This window comes from Miniopterus schreibersii, assembly GCF_964146895.1.
Source record: "Miniopterus schreibersii genome assembly, chromosome: 7".
Taxonomy (NCBI): domain Eukaryota; kingdom Metazoa; phylum Chordata; class Mammalia; order Chiroptera; family Miniopteridae; genus Miniopterus; species Miniopterus schreibersii.
The window spans coordinates 4949299-4969679 of record NC_138108.1 but is presented as its reverse complement, the minus strand read 5'-3'; the positions used below and the strand labels follow the sequence as shown (position 1 = coordinate 4969679).

Sequence of the window (20381 nt, the reverse complement as noted above, 5' to 3'; positions counted from 1 at the left end):
CATCTGGACCAAGTCATTCTCTCGCATCCTAAACTTCCTGCTCTACAAAATAGAAATTGCAATAAAACTTGCCTCGCCTCATGAGAAAAAGCGGCATAACAGATATAAAATAATTTGCAAATCGTAATTGTTAAAGTACAGCACAAATGTTTGGCTGCCGTGATTGAGTCCCCCTCCTAAAAAAGAGTCCTTTCGACACCAACAAGTATAAATGTGTGCCCTGGAGCTATACCGCATATGAGTAATTTAACTTTTCCTACTGTGTGACATTTCCGTAATGACTTTCCACATAAAATAGCCATGAATCCAAAATATGAGAAATAATTTGCTTGCCATTACCTGGCTGATCAACACTGTACAAGACGAGGCAGGAGAGGCTGTGGCAGCAGCTGCCACGTGGCCACCTGTGTGTCCTCACGTGTCCCCTCTGAAATTCAGCCCGGCCCCATCCGGAGTCTCAGGGAAGGGCAGGGCAAGAATCCTGGTCTTCTTTGTTTTAGAGCCATTCTTTTTTTTCTTTTTCTTTCCTCTTTTGAATATAGTTAAATGCTTTCTAAAAGTAAGTGCTGGTAATAACTGTTGCCCTTCTCGTTGCCCGGTGAAAGGAGCGTGTGCACAGGGCAGGGAGCCCCCTCCCGCCCTCGCCCTCCGCCGGCCGTGGGGCCCCGAGAGGCGACTCAGCTCTTCTGTGCTGCTGATTCGAAGCCCAAACTGGGGGGGGGGGGGGGGGAACCAAGTCCTGGGGTTTTCCCAGTCGGGGGCACCCCCTGGCAGCAAAGGGAGCTCAGCCTGCCTTGCCCGGACCAACAGGAATCTCGGCAAAATGCGTAAGGACCAAGGACGGGAAGCAGCTCACCCTCAAGGAGTTTGAGGTCGAAGGAAGCCACGAGCGGTCCAAGAACTGGAGGCTGAGCGTGCGCTGCGGGGGGTGGCCCCTCAAGTGCCTGATCCAGGTACCCTCCCGGCGGCCTGTCGCCTTCGCCAGCTCCAAGCTTTCTCGGCCCCCGCCCAGGGCGCGTGCACCTGTCACCAAGCCCCCCCCCCCCCCCCCGGGCGTGCTCCTGGCCGGCTCCTGCCGCGGCCTAACCCTCTCCGCGGGTCACTCTTATCCCTCGGGAGGTAAACAGTGACCGGTGGCCTGGGCTCTGTCACTAGTAGTCGCCGCTGGGTAATTTGGTGACAGGGAAGTAATTTAAATTGGGGGGCGGGGGCAGGGAGGCGGTCTTAGGCTTTGGGGACCAGTGTTAGAAGTAGCACAGTAACGTATCTGGGAGGCAGCTGGAAATACCAAGCTCAAAACAATAGAAAAAGTACGAAGAGGACACAAAGGCCCTCGTAGCATTCATCTCATTTCCCTTTCAGAAAGGACACCTCCCAGACCCACCGAGAACCAGGAGAAAGGTGATTGTCACGTGACTTTCTGCCCATGTCGCATCTAGCCTGTAGCTGATTTTCCTCTTCTGCGGCCTTAGTCTGTCGTTCCTAAATTTGCTAATTCTAATAAACCTTGATGATATGGTGATTTTGCGCTTGCTGCTTTCGAACAGGACAGTGTCTGAGGCTAGGACTCCCTTATGCCTTAAAACATTAGAGACAGAGGTGAGAATAATCCTTTAAACTAGATGAGACAGAGCTGACCTTCTATGATTGTTTCAACTTAATTGTCTAACGTGGGAGAATAACCCGTGGGGTGAGCAGGGCTCTAGGGCAACCAGAGAGGCAGTCGTAGGGCCACCTCTCAGGTGATGCCCTGGGTCCACTGGGTGGCTTCTCTAGGTCTGCTCTGCTTCGGGCTGGAGATAAGAGCTGAGGCAGTCATTGTCCCACACTGGAAGGAGGCCAACTCATTTCACAGATGCCCAAGGTCAATGCAAGCTCTTGAAATTTGGGAGAAAATGTAGAGGTGCTCACCTTCAAGAAGGTGCAGAACTGGGACCTTGTACCCATTTTACCTTTAGGGCTGCATCCCTCCCGGGAGAGCTGCAGAAGCCATGATGCCTGCAGGAACATTTGCATGGCATCCAGGACTCTTGGGCCCTGTGGTCAGTGGGGGCTGCGGGTGATGAGTCCTCCGCCTGAGTCTCTCATTGCAGCTCCAACTCCATCTGAGAAAACCAGGGCCAGAGTCCCTCCCTACTTGGCTTCACAAAAGCCACCTTGGGTCTAAGAGCCAGAGAATGGAATTTGCATTGAGCCAAACCATCACTGACACATAATGTAATGATTTTTATTCTCTGGTTAGATATATAGACCCATAAAAGCAGATGTGAAACAAAGGGAGGGCTGTTGCATGAATCCTTTGCATAAAAAGTCTGCTCAAATGTGTGGTTAATGAAAACTCATGTTCAATATCGTCACTAGATCTTTCTCTGTTTTCTATAGACAATACCAGAGTTTCACAGTGATGAGTTTATTGACCCATATGTAAGTACTGTCACCTGTAACCCCAGAATAATCTAGGCCTTTTCCCTCAGTACGTTACCTATGTCATTGTCACCTTTCCCTGAAGCATCATCCATGGACCCAATGGTTGTCATTACCATACTCCCTGGCCATTCAGAGGTGGTTCCTCCACACCTTACATGCCAAGCTGAGTCATGGGGCATCTTCCCCAGGCTCCCACAACTGAAGAGCTCAGTCTTCCCTGACTTTTCCTGGTCATCTGTGCCCATGGTCTTTCCAACCCAGAGGTACTGTCACAGGCCCAGAGCACCTCCAGACACAGAATCCGTAGTCCAGAATTCCTTCCCAGGCCCTTCAACTCATGGGGAACTTATGGTTGAGAAAATGGGGTGCAGTGATATCTCAGGAGTTTATTCCATCATATTAAATTCTCAGAAAATCATTCTTTGATGAGTCAACTTAGATGATACAATATAGACAACCAGATAAGACTGTATTCCTGAGCCAGATTTTTCCCGCAGAATAATAGATTTCTCAGATTATCTTTAATTCATCCCTTTTGTTGCTAGCCCAGTCTCTGTCTTCATAAGGAACACATTTCTGATCTAATACAACCACTCCCTCCTGAACTTCACTGCACCCAGAATGTCTTCTTCTAAACTCTCTGCTCAGTGTTGTTCCTTAATATTCTGAGGAGAGAAATTTACAAGTGTCACCTTGGTACAAGCAAAGCCTGTGTTCTAGAGTCCCAACATGTCGACCTCTGACCTTCCGGAGTCTCACTGATTCCAGTGGTGTCTACATTATCTCCCCTTCTAGCCGGAAAACTTCAATGAATGTGAGGTGTGCCGGAAAAGAGGAAAGCTGTTCTGCTGCGATACTTGTCCAAGGTCCTTTCATGAGAAATGCCACATCCGTCATATTGATCCCGACAGGTTAGTGAGACCCGGCCCCCTCTTGCCCTTCCCTCTTGCGGTACAGCTCTTCCCACCACGCACACTCAGCCTGCAAAGTTTGTCTCTGGTTTTATGTGTCCTGATGCAGAGGGAGCAGGACCCTTAAATAACAGGATCCAGAAATATGAGCCGGAGCTGTTTAACCGTGCTGGCAGCAGTAGATTCGTGGGGAGGGGAAACTCCTCAAGTGGTTATTAGGTGGAATAGAAAGAGGTGTGGCCACCATCTCCCCTGCTTGGTTCCCCAACCCACGCTCTTTGATGGGGTGATGACATACACCCCCTTCCTTGGGAACATCACACAGTTGGTAAACCTGGGGCTGTGATGAGTCCCCAGAAGGCCATCCCTGCAGTTTGTCAGATCAGCTGACCTGGGTAACAGGGTCCATGATAAGGCTCATGAATTCCGAGGGTGAGTCCACGGCTGCGTTTCCTTTGCTGTGAAATGTCTCCTTGGTCAGAAGGGATGGACGCAGGCTAGCACGGAGATTGACGAGGCACCTCCGAGTGCTGCTGCGTGCGGAGCATGTCTGCCAGGAATGTGTGTCTCCCAGGAGGACAGAGCGCTGCCCTGCACAATGGGAGGAATCGGGCGTAACCCAGCTGCTCTCGGGTAGCTCCCAGGCAGCGGTGCCACCTCAGGGACTCAGCATAAACCTCTGTAGTCAGGCAATCTGCAGAGTCAGAAGGCAGACCCACCTTTTTGTTGAACCCACAAATATTCCCCATCCCTGTACCACAGGCACTTTGGAATAGGCCTCTTTTTTTTTTTTTTAATATGTTTTTATTTCTTTTCAAGAGAAAAGAAAGAAGGACAGAGAGAGAGAAACATCAATGAGAGAGAAACATTGATCGACTGCCTCCTGCATGCCCCCCAAAGGGGATCGATTGAGCCCACAACCCAGGCATACGCCCTGACCAGGAAACCAACCTGTGACCTCTTGGTTCATGGGTCAATGCTCAACCACTGAGCAACACCAGCCAGGCAAAGGGCCCCCTTTTTTTTCCATTTACAATTAACGTGCAACATTATATTATTAGTTTCAAGTGTACAACATAGTAATTAGACATTTATATAATTTACCTATTGGTGTCCCCAATAAGTCTAATACCCATCTGATACCATAAATAGTTATTACAATGATATTGACTATTTCCCCCTAAGCTGCGCATCGCCACAAATGTTTCTGTAATTGTTTTTACATCTCCATGACTATTTTTATAACTGACAATTTGTACATCTTAATTTGTAATGAGCCTCTGAGAAAGGACTGGGGTGGCCCAGGAAAAAGGCTAAATGTCCTCTGTAAGATGAATCATTGTATCCACCTGATTCTGAAGAGCCTCCCAAGACAGAGAGCCAAGTAGAGAGGACTCTAGGGACAAACAGAATATTTGACACTCTATTGGTAGGTTCCCTTCCCAAGAATTCTCTGCAGCACAGATTCTAGGTACAGATATGGCAACGCCAGAGGGAAGGATGCCTGTGGCTTGTGCTCTACGCTTATTCAACAAAGTTGAGAAACAAAAGCTGGTTCCTATGGACTTTTCCTATGGCCTGATGGTCTGTCAAGGCCCAAGACTCCAGTCCTTATGGTGCTCATTTCCAACACTTGACTGTGGCAGACAGGGCTCATTTCCACACTCGTAGTAGCTCAGATGGGAACCCTAAGTTTTGAGGTGAATGAGAGTCCATCACCCATCAAGCATCTAACTCAACAGACTTTGGCACCTAACTCATCAGGGTGTCTTTGGCAATTGAGCCCAAATGGGACTCTAGTGCGGAGGGGCATCCAAGAGAGAAGTTGGCCTCAAGGTGGAAACCAATAGTCCTTCTTGAACAGAGGGCTTCAACAGCTGTAGGAATGGTGGCTGTTTTACAGAGAACCTGCCCTTGCTCACTTTTTATCCTGCTTCTCAGGAACCCATGGAGTTGCATCTTCTGCCAGATAAAGTCTATTCAGGAAAGGTGCCCGGAAAGTCGGCCATGTCAGGAATCAGAGGTCCTGAAGAGGAAGATGCTGCATGAGGAGTGGTTGGTGAGTTGCAATGTGAAGCTGAAGCCTCCTCCTTTCTGCTCAGTTGAGAGAAGATGCACAGTCTTGCAAGGGCTGGAGGAATGGTGCCCAGAGGCAAGCTGCTGTGCCTCGCTGTGCTTTGATCACATGACTTAACACCAAAATTTGTTTCCAAAGGAAACCCACATTCATTCCGTGTTGTTTCCGAATCCACAGGTTTGGGAGTTGTGCATTCTGTCTGAACATGCGTAACAGTTCATTCTCTCCGAGCTTCTTTTCACTTAAGATCTCCTCTGTCTTTTGCAGAAATGTCAGTTCCTCCTCTTGAAGGTCTATTGCTGTTCAGAAAGCCCCTTTTTTGCCTCAAAACCGAATAATGTAAGTAACAGCAACAAAGCCCCAAACTGACATTTGTCAAATTTGTGATATGAATGCAGTGGGTACAAGTTGCCATTTTCATTGCCTTGTTGATGGATGTCTTAGTCAGCCCTTAGCAGCTAAGCTAAGCTGCAAGGTGGAAACAGGGAGAAAGCTGTCTGGGGTCCCCTTAAAAAGGGCACTAATCCCATTCACAAGCACTCCACCCCCATGACCTTATTATCTCCCAAAGGCCCCACCTCCTAACACCATCGCTTTGTGGGGTTAGGATTTCAACATACGAGTTTGGAGGGCGGGACATAAACACCCAGTCCATGGCAGTGAGAGGCTACTACTTTCTAGTAGTTGGAACCGCGCTAATAGCCTGCCCTTTGGCACTTTCATCCACAGAGTGAAAAGTCAGCTGAGGACCTGAAGAAATGTATGTGGTTAAACAAAATCAGGATAAAGCTGACTTGGAAGATGTACACCCAAGTGAAGGGGTTTGTGCAGGACATGCGCCTCATCTTTCAGAACCACAGGGCAATTTACAGGGTAAGTGGCTCTCCCTAAATCCCTTTTTCTTTCCATCGAGTCCCTTTGCCTTTCATCTTCTCGTATCAGGTAAATGTTACAACTTCCCTTATCGTGCGGCAAGCCCACACCAGCAAAAATTTGGGAAGAATTCCAAAAGCCCTGTGCTGTGCCGAGGGGGAAATAATAAACCAGAGGGTTATTGCCAACGTTGCCCCAGGGCCTCAGAGTCTGCTCACTGCTCGACAGCCGATTTTCTCCCAGAGAAAACAGACTGCAGGCCTAGTCCCTGCCACAGGAAACAGAAGTGCCTTCTAGGAGATACCAAATCGAATTTCTCAGATTTCAAAATCTTGGATTTCTTTACATCCAACTTCCCTAGTGCTGTGTCAAAAAGTTAAGAAGGACTAGGTCAAGGGGCCAGAATCAAGGGGAAAGGAAGGAAGATGAATTTGCTGTAGACATTTCCATACTATCGTATTGTTACAAGTAATATGTGTTGTGCTCAAAATCCAAATAGCATGTATTGTTTTTCTCTTTGCTTTTTCAGGACCACAAATTCCTCAGGCTGGGAATTCAACTAGAGGCCAAATTTGAGTATCATTTCAAAAACATTTTTGCAATTCAGGAAACCAGCAAGTAAAGCTCGCAGTCCGAGCCCCTTCCCTCGTGGTGGTGTCCATCTCTCTTGCCCCCTTCGGGCCTCCAGCAGCACGCGGTCGAGCGCCCTGGTCCCACTGACCATCTGCCCATTGCTGTGCAACCGACATCGTATCACACTTCTTTTTTCAAACTGTCTTTGTCACTATTCCTGTTCATTTATTTTTCTAAAATTGCTTTGTCCAGTTCTCTTATTAAATAATTTGGAGTGAAATTTACAATCGAAAATATTGAGTCTCTCTATAAAGGATCATCATATTATGTGCTTCCATTTACTTGAGATTATTTATTATGTTCTTAAGTAAAGTCTTCTGTTCTCTCCTCCTCTCCACATAGAACTTATTCATTTCTCTCTTTTTTACTGTCAGGTGTGTTAGGCTTTTTCTTGTTATTCTGAAAGTGCGCTTTCTCCCATTGCAGTTTCTTACTGATCACTGCCTGTTAGGAAGCCCCTGTGATTTACACATTTTGGTTGCCGACGACCACACCGAGTGCTCTTTTGCCTTCACCGCCCCACGCCCGCCCCGCGCCCGCCCCGCGCGTCAGGACGCCCCCGGCAGACGCGCAGCGTTTCCAGCGCTCGGCTCAGAGTCAGAGCCCTGACTGGCACCTGATGGAAGACTCCTCACGCGGGCACGGGAACCTCTGCGGGTCCTTGGTCCCTTCGGGGAACGGTCACCACGGCATCCTGGTGAACCTGCATGTCTCCCCCCGGCCCACACAGGCAACACTTCAGTGCGGCTGGTCTGACCTAGGTCTGGGCAGAATGGCCTGTGACTTCCCTAAACCACAGAGCCTGGGGGGCTTGTGAGGAGCTGCTGCGCGGCCACTTCCCACCCATCACCTTCTCTCCAAGTGCTGTCACGGCCCTCTCCTTGCCTCCCAAGTTCTGGTGAGGTAGGAGGCCTTCTGATTCCTCTGTTAGGGCACAGCCGTAGGCCACACAACTGCTTGGCTGCAACAGGAATGCGGACGGTCACTCATGTCGCACCATGTGGCATCCGCATCCCTTTTGCTTTGGTACAATCCTACGGGACAGAGGAGTGGGAAGCTGGCACCTTTCCTCTTTTGCCTTTGTTGTGCATGTAATAAACTGTCTGAACACTAAAAGGGTGCATCATTTCTTTACCAGCCAAACCTTTTAGCTTTGCTTGACAGGTTCTCAGACCCAAAATATTCTGGTTACAGGAAAAAGAGTGCCATGTACTGTAGCTGGTTCAGAGTATACACCACACCATTCGGGGAAGTACCTCAGCCTCAGAGAGCACTGTCCCCAGCTGCTGCTGAAGTTGAGTCTCCAACACCCCATCACCATTCAATAATGAAATTTTGTAATTGGAATGGAAAATTTTGAAGATTAAATGAATTTATGAGTGTAAAGTATTTAAAATGATGTCTGAAAGCCATGATGTACCATTGTGGCTACACATAGTAGGGCTTCTGTATTCAGAAAGTTAATCCAAGCCAAAGGCAGCAATTCTTGTCTGCTCAGCTGGTTGATGGAAACAGAAACATATGGAGCCAGAAAAACCAAGGTCGATACATTTCCTAGCCCTTCCCAAAGAGACCAGTGTCTGTTTTCCAAGTTAATGAGGCTCTGGTAAAAGGAAAATTCCCATGGCCTTAAAGGATTATTGAACAAGAATCGTCAGCTAAGTCTAGGGGCCTGAAACGCCATGATGACCAGCCTAACAGAAGAGGTTTGTGCTTTCAATGCCATTTCTATCTTACGGTAGATTTAGTCAAAAAACGTTTCTTATTACAATTGATGCAATTATTTAGAGATGATTCAGAAATAAACGTGCCTGAAGCTCCATGTCCCTTTGCTGACATTATGACTGAAAAAGCACAGTCACGTTAGTAGGTAAAATGTCCAGGGGTCCTGCCAGAGAATAAACCTCCTGGGACTACAGTTATCTAGAAAGATGGATAAGTTCCATCGCGGACCAAGCAAAATATTTTATCCTTGAAGCTCTCTCGTGTAGCATATTCTGTTTCCAATCCTTCGGTTCCTAATAAAGTTATATTTTTTGTTTAGATTTGCTGTTTACATTTTGACCTTTGGTTCCTTTGAACCCCTTTTTGTTCGCTTTGTTGGGTTGGGGGGTTCAGCAATGTGGCTTCGCTGTTGCATCATTACCTAGAATTGGTGTTTTTCTAGTCGCATTCTTTATTTGGGGCAGAGAAACAGTGTTCACCAAATACTACATCTATCCTCCAGAATGTTCCACCCCCTTGCATTAGGCAGGGCCAAGGAACCCTTACCAATGGGCTCCGACTGGAGGTGGCGTGTGTCACTTGCAAACTAATTCATGAAAGAGCAGTGAGAGTTCTCCGGGCACCCTCTCCCCTGCCACATTGACGATGGAAGCCTGGTGTTGAGGGGGCAGAGCCCGACGGCTGGAACAGCCTGGCAGACGTATTGCTGCCGCCCAGGGGGGCTCCCGGATGCACCGTGGACCCCGAGTGCGCAAGAGGTCAGCTTCTTTGTGTCAGCCGGTGAACGGAGGGCTGGTTGTTGCCTCCACACAAGCTAGCAAGTCCTGGCTTATTCGGTACTGGAAACAATGGAGAACACTTGTAGGAGTGAATTTTAGGGTTTGGGGAGCTCTGTGCCAGGAACTAGAGACAAAGGCCAAATGCATATTTTTTATTATGCTACAACAGGCATGCTGTGTTGTTTCTATTCTGATGTCACTATATGAACACACGTGCTCAGTAAGTAGGGCCTTGCCTCCCACATTTCCCAAGAGTGGGTGCCCAGGGTTAAGTGAGCCGTTGCCTGTGGAGTGCACCCAAAGTAAAGTGCACCAAGCCCAGCCGGTGTGGCTCAGTTGGCTGAGCGTCGGCCAGGCACCAGGAGGTCACCGGTTCAATTTCCGGTCCGAGCACTTGCCTGGGTTTTGGGTTCAATCCCCTTAGGGGGCATGCAGGAGGCAGCCGATCAATGTTTCTCTCTTATCAATGATTCTATCTCTCTCTCCCTCTCCCTTCCTCTCTCTGAAATCAATTTTTTTTATTTATTTATTTTTTTAAATATATCTCTATTGATTTCAGAGAGAGGAAACGAGAGGGAGAGAGAGAGATAGAAACATCAATGATGAGAGAGTCATCGATCGGCTGCAGCCCTCAACCCGGGCATGTGCCCTGACCGGGAATCGAACCCTGATCGCCTGGATCCTAGGTCAACGCTCAACCACTGAGCCACGCCCGGCCGGGCTGAAATCAATTTTTTTAAAAAACATTTTTTTAAAAAAAGTAAAACACATCAAGAAACAGGAGCTCTGAATTCAGACAGATGCTCTGCAGCGCCAGGCTGGCTGGCCGCGCCCTCCCCGCCCGGCCCACGTCTCGGTGCTGAGCTCTGGGCTTCCAGAGACGCTTCCTGTCCACGAGATTCATTACTGATCACCGCCCACAGGGACAAAACCCCTGAGGGGGTCTCAACGTGGGGCCAAGGAGCCAGCAGGGAACCCCATAAGGGACTCCAGGAGAGACCCAGCAGCTTGCAGAACTTCTACGTAGGGAGTCCCTGCTCCGGACAGTCGGTCTTCCCGTGGACTCCTGCGGCCTGCAGGTTGCCGGTGCTTCAGTCACTCTCACCAGACACTGGGGTAAGGACAGATGACCGTGACGGACAGCTTGTCTTGCTCCCCATTTTCTGACCCCTCACTCTCTTCCCCCCTTTCCCGCTGTCTCTCCTCATTTCTCTGCCGCTGCTTCTCTTTCTTGGGGCGCCTCCCTCTCCGTTCCGCTGACCTCTGCGCTCCGTGCTGTGTCTTCCGTCTCCTTCTGCCCTGTGGCCTCTGCTCTGTCCTTCCCTAAGGTACCTCTGCCCTCCCTGGTCCCACAGTCCTTGTCACTTCCCCTCCACTTTCCTCTGTTAGGTAGAAGCCCCCTGCACCGAGCATCAGGGTCTCCCTCTCCTGAACCCCCTGCTCCCTGGGCCACCTCCTGTCACCCCCGCTGTGACACAGTGCCATCCGATGGCAGACTCGCTTAGCCAGCCTTACCGATTATTTCAGGGGCTCCGTCACCCGCTGGCTTTGCGTATTCGCCTTCTTGGCTCAGTTGGGGGGAACCGGATGAAACTGCCTCCTGCACATCGCCCGGGCCCACAGCACAGGACTGCACTTGACTTTCCCGTGTGGAGAGCTCTGCCCCTAGAATAAAGTGACTCGTGAAGAACCTTCATCCGTCCCCCTGAGAGAGCCTCGTGGCTCCCTGTCCTCCCTCTCTCCCCACGTCCCTCGAGAGGCCCCTCTCCTGCAGAATCTCGCCTTCTTGCCCACTGCTGGCTCTGTATTTATATCTTTCTTCGCTTCTCGAGTGCTTTTCTTTTTCCCTTGGATTCTACCTTTTGGGTTTTCTCTTTTCCACCTGCTATTCTCATTCACTAACTGGTAATAATTTTGGATGAATTTTGTGTTTATTCATAAGTTCTTTTTCACAGAGGTAGCTTATTACATGTATACATAAAGTAATTTTGAGAACTATAACTTTCCCTACAAATACATCAGTAATGCAACGTGTGCCAAAACACGCGCTCAGCCTTCAGGGCGCAGAAGCACGAGCACTTCTGTTTCCTGACAAACATTCACTGAGCTCTTACTCTGCGCCTGACTCAGCGTCACTGGAACTAAGACTTGACTGCTCAGGTCCCTATCAGACTCTAGGCTGCTTTGCAGGTGGCCTTTCCCTCCGAGTCGGAGGAAGCACTGTGACCTGAAGCCCGGTGACTTGGCAGTGACCTGGAAGGAGCCAGCACAGCAGCAGACCATGCACGGGGTTGGAACTCTCCCTGGACGAGCTGCTGCTGGACCACTAAGGAAGTCCAGCAAGATGGGTCACACATGCCCTTAGATGAAGGTAGCCAAGACTATGCACAACACCACCAAGAGTATAGACATCTTAGCCTCAAGGAGGTTCGATAAGTATAAATTACACTGAGTTTCAAAGGCTTGGTACCACAACAAACAAACAAACAAACATAAAACAAGGAACTCAAGAAGCGATGCTACACGATTTTCTACAGCTGACCTCTGGTATCCACTGGGCTGGGTAATTCTTTTTTTTTTATTCTTACCCAAGGGCATGTTTTTCATTGATTTTTAGAGAGATACAGGGAGAGGGGGGGAAAGAGAGAGAAACATCAATTGGTTGCCTACCATAAGCGCCCCAACAAGCAGTCGAACCTGCCACCTAGGTATGTGCCCTGACCAAGAATCAAACCTCCCCATTGGTGTAGGGGACAATGCTCCAACCAACTGAGCCACACTGGCCAGGGCTGGACTGGTTAATTCTCCTGGCTCTTGACTTTAATACAACTTCTGCACTATTATTTCTCTATTTTAGGCATCCCTCTTTTAAGATGTCTAATCTCTAGGACCATAAAACAACTGACCTTCACCTCCACCTCTCAAGAGATGGTTCAACCCATTTTATAGGAACAGCACCGGCAAGAATCCTGGAGAGACTATGCCTTGGGCCCTGCTTCATCCCACTTGGGAGGTCTATGCTCACCCCCCAAGTTGTTCCATGAACAAAAGGGGGGACCGACGAGGTTGAGCTTTACCGGAGCCCTGCACAACCTCAGCAGTGCCTTCTGTCTTCCCTCTGCATTTCAGAAATGACAAACCAGCTAACCCCAAAGGACCACACTCTCCTCGGATTTTCCGCAAGAAGTCTCATCACCATCCTTTCTCACGATGCCCACAGGACGCTAAGATGACTCCCTCGTTTACCTGCCTCTATAAAACCCCAGGCTCTCTTCCTTTTCTTTAAGATGTTCCTCATTAATGAATGTTCTCCTTATTGCAATAGCTTGATAAAACCATCTCCTAAACTTAAAAAAAAAAGTCGTACCTTAAGCTTCTCACATGCCTCGGCCTGCTTGCCTCCCTCAAACCTTAGAAAGGAGCCAGAGACTGGGCTTGCGTGTGTGTGTGGCCCCTCCTTTCTCCACATGACTTAACCAAGTAACTGATTATTAAAATGCAGGAGTCGATCAGTTACCTTGTCCACCATTCAGCAGTAGGCCGGGCAACTCTTCAGACTCTCTCTCCCTTTTTATTCCAAGACCTTTGGATTTGCCGGGCACTGAAGAGAGATCAAAGGAAAGGAGAGACCAGAGCCAGCGGCCAGGAAAAAGACTCAGGGGTGGCCATACTGAGCTCTGAGGTTGAAACTAAAGTCAACTGCTCCTCCTCGAAATATACTCCCACCCCAAGAACCCCACCCAAGCCCCACCCAAATCCAGCCAAGCCCCTCCCTCCCTCTCTCCCCTTCTCAATTTTCTACCAAGAGCCAACCTCCAGGCATTGCTGCTTCTAACCTAGAGAAGTTTTTCTACATCCTGGACGCCACTGGCTTGTCTCCCAGCTTCTCCTGTCACCTGTTCCTGTCTCTCTTCTTTCTAGTGATGCTCTCCAGCTGGGTCCTTGACAGCTCTGTTTTCCTTCCCAGCTCTTTCCCTGCACCTCCCCACCCTCTATGTTAGGCGCCAGTCCTGTTCTCTGCCTCTGGGATTTTCCCCACTCGACCCACAGGAACTAAAAGATACACTTTTTAGTCTTATCAGGGTGTCTTCTGGCAGTGGGAGGAGGGGAGTGGGAAGTGGGAAGTGACAACTTCAAGGATACGGGGTTTCCTTCTGAGGGGATCGAACTGTTTTGGAACCAGATAGAGGTCATGGTTGCACAATGCTGTATACTTTTATACGGTTGATTTTATGTTTTATGAATTTTACTTTCATTTAAAAGGGAAGAAATAACACAGGCTCTGGGTGCAGAATGCCTGGGTGCAGCCTGCTTGTTTGATGCCAGGCCAGCTACACACACGGTCCCTCTAGATCTCAGTCTTCTTACCTGCATCACAGGCATATCAGTGACACTAACCTCTGAATGCCACTGTGGCCACTAAACCCACGACTACCAGACGGATGCTCAGTCCAGTGAGCACCTACTAATAGTTTCCGGGTGTCCTTCGCCCCTTCTCTGTCTTTCCTTTCCCCCCTTCTTTCTCTCGCCCTCAGAGTGGCCGCACGCCTCCCACACCTCGTCCACCTTTCTTCTCGGATACTTCTGCTCTTAAACAGCGGCCCCGTGTTTCCGTCAGTCCCTCCTTCCATCGTCGAGGCTGAGGCTGACCGTGGGCCCATCGTCCTCAGTCCTCCGCAGCCCCTCACACAGGCCCCCACGGAAACCCCTAGATCGCACTCGGGATCCCACGCACCCCCAGGTTTCTGCGCGGAGCCCCTGCCGCCTCTCGCTACACCCTCGGATTCCACGCAGGATCAGGTCCCTTCGGGACTGATTCCGAGTATCGCTCCTCTACCCGCCCCGGGTTCCCCTGGCCTTCCTTCCCCGGCACCACCGTCTCCCTTTGGCACCTTTGTCTGCTTTTCCTCTTAGTCACCGGAAAACAAAGTTTGCGTCTTATAATAATTACCTTGTTCACAGCGTGGCTGAGTGCTGGGAATTTCGTGTATCTCTTCTCTATCACTTTCCCAGGGAAAATGTTTGTCCTGGATCACTGACCAGAGGAAAAAATTAATTAGAGACTGCAGATAGGTGATCAGGGACACCACCCCATAGTTACCCATCTGGGCCAACCGTGAATCCCTGTTCTTCAGGGGGGGAGCTTCTGGCCCGTGGGTCACTGAATCTCAGTGGCTCCTGACTTGGTGTTGCCTGTCCCTGTCCCCGGGACAGTGAAGGGGGGGCAAAGAGCCCACTGAAATTCTACTGGTGATGACTCTTGGGTTTTCAGGATAGTGGTGAAACTGGGAAAGTTATAAAAGTAATTAATCACCCAACAAGATGATCAGAGCGGAGTGGAAGCTATCTTAACATGAACTGTGTAAGCTGGATGTCTCTGTGAACTGAACACACCTTGGGAAGGAACAGAGGGATTTTCTCAGTAAGAGGGCCAAGTATTCCCAGAAGAAGAAGAAAGAACATAATTAAACTCAAATTAGGCCCTAGCACAGTTGTCACTTGGCAGATTACTTTGCATGGCAGTTTTGTCCACAGTTACTTCTGTTCACACTGCCATGCACAGGGATGGGGACACAGTGAGCATCCCATAAACACTCGTCAAACGAGAGACTGAGTGAGTGAATGAATGAATGAATGAATGAATGAATGAAAAGTAGACCTGGGCCCCAAAAGGGAGGGGAGGAAATTGATTACCATTTTTGAAGCTTCTATGAACTTGAATTAAATCAGGATACTCCTTCAGATGAACCCTGCTGAATAGGGCTTGTAGTAGTGACGGATCGAACGTCTTCTCGATTTGGCAGAGAATAAAATACACCACTCTCCCCACAGGAACCAGGTTTCTACAGGCTTCTTGAGAATCCTTTTAAAAAGTTCAACAGAAAAATATATATGAAGTGATCGTTTTAAAGTTAAACAGACATCGAGGAAGTAATCGCGTAGAATACTGTCTGCTTTTTCAGTGTCGACTATCATTTTCATGTTATATTTTAGAACTTCTAATACATTTAATCACCCATTTAAAATCACCAATGGAGCCTTCTTCTTGGCTTCTGCACTTCCATCCTACTTAGGCTGTTTCAAGAATGGAGCTTATAGCAACCCTGGGTGTGAGAAGTCTTGCTAAGGCTTCAGGAAGCAGGGAGACGGTCCTTCCCTTGCTGGAAGGAGCACAAGGCACAATCGCGAGGTGAAGAGATGGCTTCTTCCTCTGTGTACCCAAGAGGACCCACTAATCAACTCTGCTTGAATCCCAAGTCACCCGAACCACCTAATGAAATGTAAATACTCTGGAGGAGACAACAAGGCTGAAATTTGATTTATAATGGCACAAATCCCCTGAGGATTTCATTTGAGGTAAGTGGATGTTATAATGGAACACTGTCCCAATTCTTTCCATTATTTTAATTTTCTTTCATTTTGTTACATTGTGCACATCCCTACGCATTTGCAAAGCACAGCAGCTGCAATGCGACCCTATCACCGCCCCCCGCCCCCCGCCACCCGCACACACTCCATCGTTGCACAGAGAGGGGCTTCTAGATGCGTTCCACAGACGCGTCCCTAGTGCTCTGGCCGCCCTCAGCCTTCAGGGTGACTAAGTGACTCCACAGGGTCTCCCCAGGAGAAGCAGGGAGGGCTGCATCCTGAGGCCAGGTCGCCAGGCCTAAGCTGGCAGGAGGCCCGGCTTACGTCGTAGAGCTTGTCGGTGATGAGGGCGCGGTCCCGGAGGCTCTCGAGGAAGGGGAAGGGCTTGGTGACCGCGTTCGCGATCTCCACCTTGTTCTCCCTAAAGTGGGTCAGGAGGGCTTCGTGGAGAACCGTCTCCTGGCGCTGGACGGCTGAGGACATCCTGAGGGCGAGGCGGAAAGAGGAGAGAAAGGCTAAGGCTCCAGCCGGCCGGCCCCCACCCCCGGGCACCCCGCGGACCGTTAGGCCGAGGCCTAGCCCAGCGCACTCGGTTTCCTCCTGAACTCAGAATCCAGGACGCGAAGAGAGGCTTTAGGAGAAATCCAAGCAGATCAGTGTAGAAGCCAGGTGTTGGGCTAGTGTCAGGACCGGGAGAGGGGGGAAGAAAAGATGCCCCGATCCCATCAGACCCGCGCAGAGACGACACGGCCAAGCCCGCGGAGGGGCAGGCTGGGCGCTGAGAAGTCCTGCGGGGTCAGCACCCCGGGAGCCTGTGAGAACAAGACCTCTCACAGCGGTGGGAAGGGACTGACATGTGACACTTCCCACCCCACAGAGACAAAGTAGATTATTCAAGCCCTGAAACTCCACTCAGAGGCAGAGGAGGACTGGAAGCTGGGGAAAGCGCCATTGCAGGAGCTGTGGTAAGCTTCACCAAGAACAGATTCGGGTCAGCCCTGGCCGGTGTGGCTCAGTGGACAGAGCGTCTGGGTGTCTGCCTGCCGGCCTGTGCACCGAAGGGTCACAGGTTTGACTCCCCTGGGCCCAGTCAGGGTGTGGAGGGGAGGCTATCAGTCAATATGTCTCTCTCACATTGATGTGGGGGTTTTTTTCTCTCTCTCTCCCTTCCACTCTCTCTAAAAATCAATGGAAAACATATCTTCAGATAAAGATTAGCAATGACAATGAAAAGCGGCTTCAGTTCAGGATTCTGCACCGAGGGGTGAGTGTGAGCTGAGACAGGCGGTTTGACGGTCAGAGGAGAAGGCTTCCTGGGCCTGAGTTCCAAAGGCAGGAGGCAATGCGGCAGCGGCCACTGTGGTTGACGAAGAGAGGGCCCAGGCTTTCTCCTGTGGGTGAGAATTGGAAGCAAAGAGCAGGTGCCTGAGAACTTTGGGTAGAAACATTCATTCCTGGCTCCTGCTGTTGCCGCCCAGGAGAGGGGGCAGGAATCTGTGTGGCACCCTTGGTCTCTCCCTGCACCCCCTCCTCCCCATCAGAGGAAAGTTCTTAGATGTTCTGTACATCAAAACACACTGTCAAGAAAGTGGAAGGACAACTTACAAAATGGGAGAAAATACTTGCAATTCATATATCTGGTAGGGAGTTAATATTCAGAGTCTGCAAAGAACTCCTAAAACTCAATAACAATAAAAACCACAAACAACTCAGTTCAAAAACGGGCAAAGGATTTGAGTAGACATTTTCCCAGAGAAGATGCACAAATGGCCAGGAAGCCCATTAAAAGATGTTTAACATCATTACTCTTTACGGAAATGGAAATCAAAGCCACAGTGAGATATCCCTTCATTCCTACCAGGATGGCTATAATTTAAAAAAAAAAAATTTAATTTAATTTTAAAACACACACACAAAAAAGCTGGTGTGGCTCAGTTGGTTGAGTGTCATCCCATGTGCTGAGAGGTCACTGGTTCGATTTCTGCTCAGGGCACATGCCCCCTGATTGAGGGCTGGATCCCCGGGGGGGGGGGGGGGCATGCAGGAGGCAGCAGATTGATGTTTCTCTCCCTCTCTCTTCCTCTCTCTCTAAAATCAATTTTAAAAAATTTTTTAATATTTACAAGTATTGGTGATGATGTGGAGAAACTGGAATCCTCATGCATTGCTCGTAGGAATGTAAAGTGGTACAAGCACTGTGGAAAACAGCTTGATTTTGATCTCAAAAAAAATCAAACAGAACTACCACGTGACCTAGCAGTTGCACGTCTAAATGCACACCCAAACGGTAAGTACAGAAGTAAAGGGCATGGGGTGGGGGTGGGGGTTCTCGGTTCAGTGGAGAGCAAGGCCTTGTAGATAACTAGGGTCAGGCCAAATATCAGAAACCTTTCAGAGGCCTTGGATGTGGTCTTGAAGCCAGGCTCCCCGCTCCGCTCCTCCCCTCCCTCGGTTCAGCCACACCCTGGCGGGAACTAGGTTAGCAGGTTCAACTGAAGGGGTTTAACAGAAAACAAAAGTGGAGAGATCCAGAAGGAGCAGGCACTCCGGTCCCCAGCCCCTCGCTCTTCCCCAGGCGAAGGAGTCCTGATCTGACCCAGCCCCTTCCTGGGACCCGGGCTGGGCCCCTGGAGCAGCGCACAGCGCTTGGGAAACACACAGGCCGGCAGCGTGGTTTTGCCTCAATAAACACCAGACGAAAACCTGGGCGCGCCTCCTCTTTCTGGCACAAGTGCTCTTACTGGAAGTTAGCTGCTGGCACCCCGTCAGCTGGCTGGGAGCCCGGCCACTTTCCCAAAGCACCCTCGGCCGTGCGGGCTGACCTCGGCCAGGGCGCTCTCTCCATAAAGCCACGCGCACTGTTAAAGCAGGAACATGCTTTTCGCCCAGCTGGCAAACAGCCGCTGCCCCAGACCCTTCAAGGGCCTCCCTGCGGTCGCTCACCCGCACCCCCACTCCGCAGACCACCCCAATCAGGGACCTGATGGCAGGGGGTCCTCCAGGAACCGGCTCCAGCAGCCTTCAGTAAGGATCAGTTCTCATCGGGAGTAGATTCTACTACCGGGTTATTCTGTGTCCTACTGTTAGCAAGCGAAACTTCATTTGAAATTTGCATTTTAACGGTGCTTCTCCAGTCCCCTCTCCGGGCTCTGCAGCCCCCGGGTGGCAGGATGTCGCTATTGCACAGTCCCCTTTAGAAGCATTCTGCCCCTTTCCCCCTCTGAATTCACACACTCAGAAGGTTAAGGCTTTTTCACATTAATACTTGTGGAGAAGACAGTTGGGGTTTGCATGTGTCCTTGGCAAGGGAGACTTGGAGCCAGAGGAGCAGTCTGTACTTTGAAAACAGTCCTCCTCTCCACTTTTCTCCTGTAGTCTTAGGAATTGGGAGAGAGAAAGACAGAGGGGGCTGTGAACTGCTTCTAGAGCCACGTTTCTGGTTTTGCAAAGATTTGTAAGAAAAGGACAGTTGCTCTCAAAATTGGGTTGTAACTTAGTGATATCATCGGTTGACCCACCTGTCTAACTACACAATCCTGAACTTGCTTCTTTCCCTCTGGGTGTACAGTTTCATTTTCACTTTGGGGAGGAGGCGGAGTCCTCCCTGGGTTTAAGAAATCCTCTAAGTATTGCCCTTAGGTTGGCCTTGGGCCAAGGAGTGCAAGATATCCAAGGACAATCACCTGTAAGGGCAACGTCAGTTTTATAGTCTTCTGTTGTAGCTATTTGCTATCTTTCAGTGAAGCTATTTAAGTTGTTTCTTTAGCATATTTAATTAATATTGCTTGAAGGGTGGATTTATGTTTTCCTTTTACAGTATTAGTCAAGGGAATGCTCCCCAGTGAGATGCAACGTCTACTCCACATTCCAATCAGGTAAAAGAGATACTATCAGTTCCGATAAAGCCTGTTCAAAATATACCAATTCACTTGTAAATTTTTATCTTAATTCGATCAACTCTTACATTCTTAACTACAGCCTCCATTAGGACTTTATCAACGGTTTTGATCTTAAAAACCGAGCTCTCTGGCCTTAAGACAAAAGGAGACATACCAAACAGAACAGAGAAAAACAAAATTAACAAAACCCATGAGTACTCATTCCAAATAACCAAGAGTCATTAAGCCCAAGAAACTAGTTTTACAAATATTTTCTGCTGCTAATTGTGGACCAAAAAAAAAAAAAAAGTGGTTCTGTAATAAAACTGACAAGTGCAATAAAAGTAACCTTACAGGGTGATCTGATCATAAATTCCTAACTGGGCAGGTTGTGGTAGATAGTCACGCCCCAGGCACATAACTTTTTAGTAAAAGGTTTATCTTTGTTTAAATTAGTCCTGTCCATTGTTCTTGTACATCTACATGTACACACCTTTGAAATGCCAGAATAATCAGAGCCCTGAAGCATAACCGCTCTCAATAGAGCATATAATCATGTTAACTATCCTGTAATCCAATTCTCACCTGGCTTTCTCCCACCTTCATTTAAGCTTCCTTACCTCCCCTCCTTAATTCCAAATGTGTAAAAGAACTACAAACTCATTCTTGGGAGCATTTGAGATCTTGCTCCCAGCACTGTTGTCAGTTT

General features: G+C 49.2%; 2 protein-coding genes across 13 annotated transcripts in view; one reads left to right on the top strand and one right to left on the bottom strand.

Annotated features, from left to right (window-relative positions):
• Positions 1-8033, top strand: part of SP100 (SP100 nuclear antigen) — a 185221-nt gene extending 177188 nt beyond the window's left edge. For 6 of the 7 annotated variants that reach the window (XM_081143137.1, XM_081143135.1, XM_081143133.1 and 3 more), the window contains 8 exons: positions 811-953; positions 1363-1401; positions 2383-2424; positions 3223-3338; positions 5280-5397; positions 5683-5754; positions 6145-6288; positions 6818-8033. In XM_081143137.1, coding sequence (XP_080999263.1) covers positions 811-953; positions 1363-1401; positions 2383-2424; positions 3223-3338; positions 5280-5397; positions 5683-5754; positions 6145-6288; positions 6818-6910 — 767 coding nt within the window. In that variant the 3' untranslated portion in view covers positions 6911-8033. Of the gene's footprint in view, positions 1-810; positions 954-1362; positions 1402-2382; positions 2425-3222; positions 3339-5279; positions 5398-5682; positions 5755-6144; positions 6387-6817 lie in introns of those variants that run through there. The other variant, XM_081143134.1, reaches the window with a different exon arrangement.
• LOC308559873 (nuclear body protein SP140-like protein) lies at positions 7849-18882 on the bottom strand (the record flags this gene model as incomplete). Of its 6 annotated transcripts, none has more annotated exons than XM_081143148.1 (7): positions 18775-18859; positions 16119-16278; positions 15120-15288; positions 14377-14460; positions 12943-13026; positions 10941-11090; positions 7849-7955 (listed from the first exon to the last, which is right to left on the bottom strand). In XM_081143148.1, exons 2-7 carry the CDS (start codon positions 16275-16277, stop codon positions 7849-7851), a joined length of 753 nt encoding a protein of 250 aa, XP_080999274.1. In that variant the 5' UTR covers position 16278; positions 18775-18859. The 6 variants fall into 6 exon arrangements, with proteins under 6 accessions (XP_080999274.1, XP_080999273.1, XP_080999275.1 ...); XM_081143147.1 differs by having other exon boundaries at positions 18738-18823; XM_081143150.1 differs by lacking the exon at positions 7849-7955 and adding an exon at positions 9562-10536 and having other exon boundaries at positions 18738-18882.
• Between the last annotated feature and the right edge of the window lie 1499 nt (positions 18883-20381).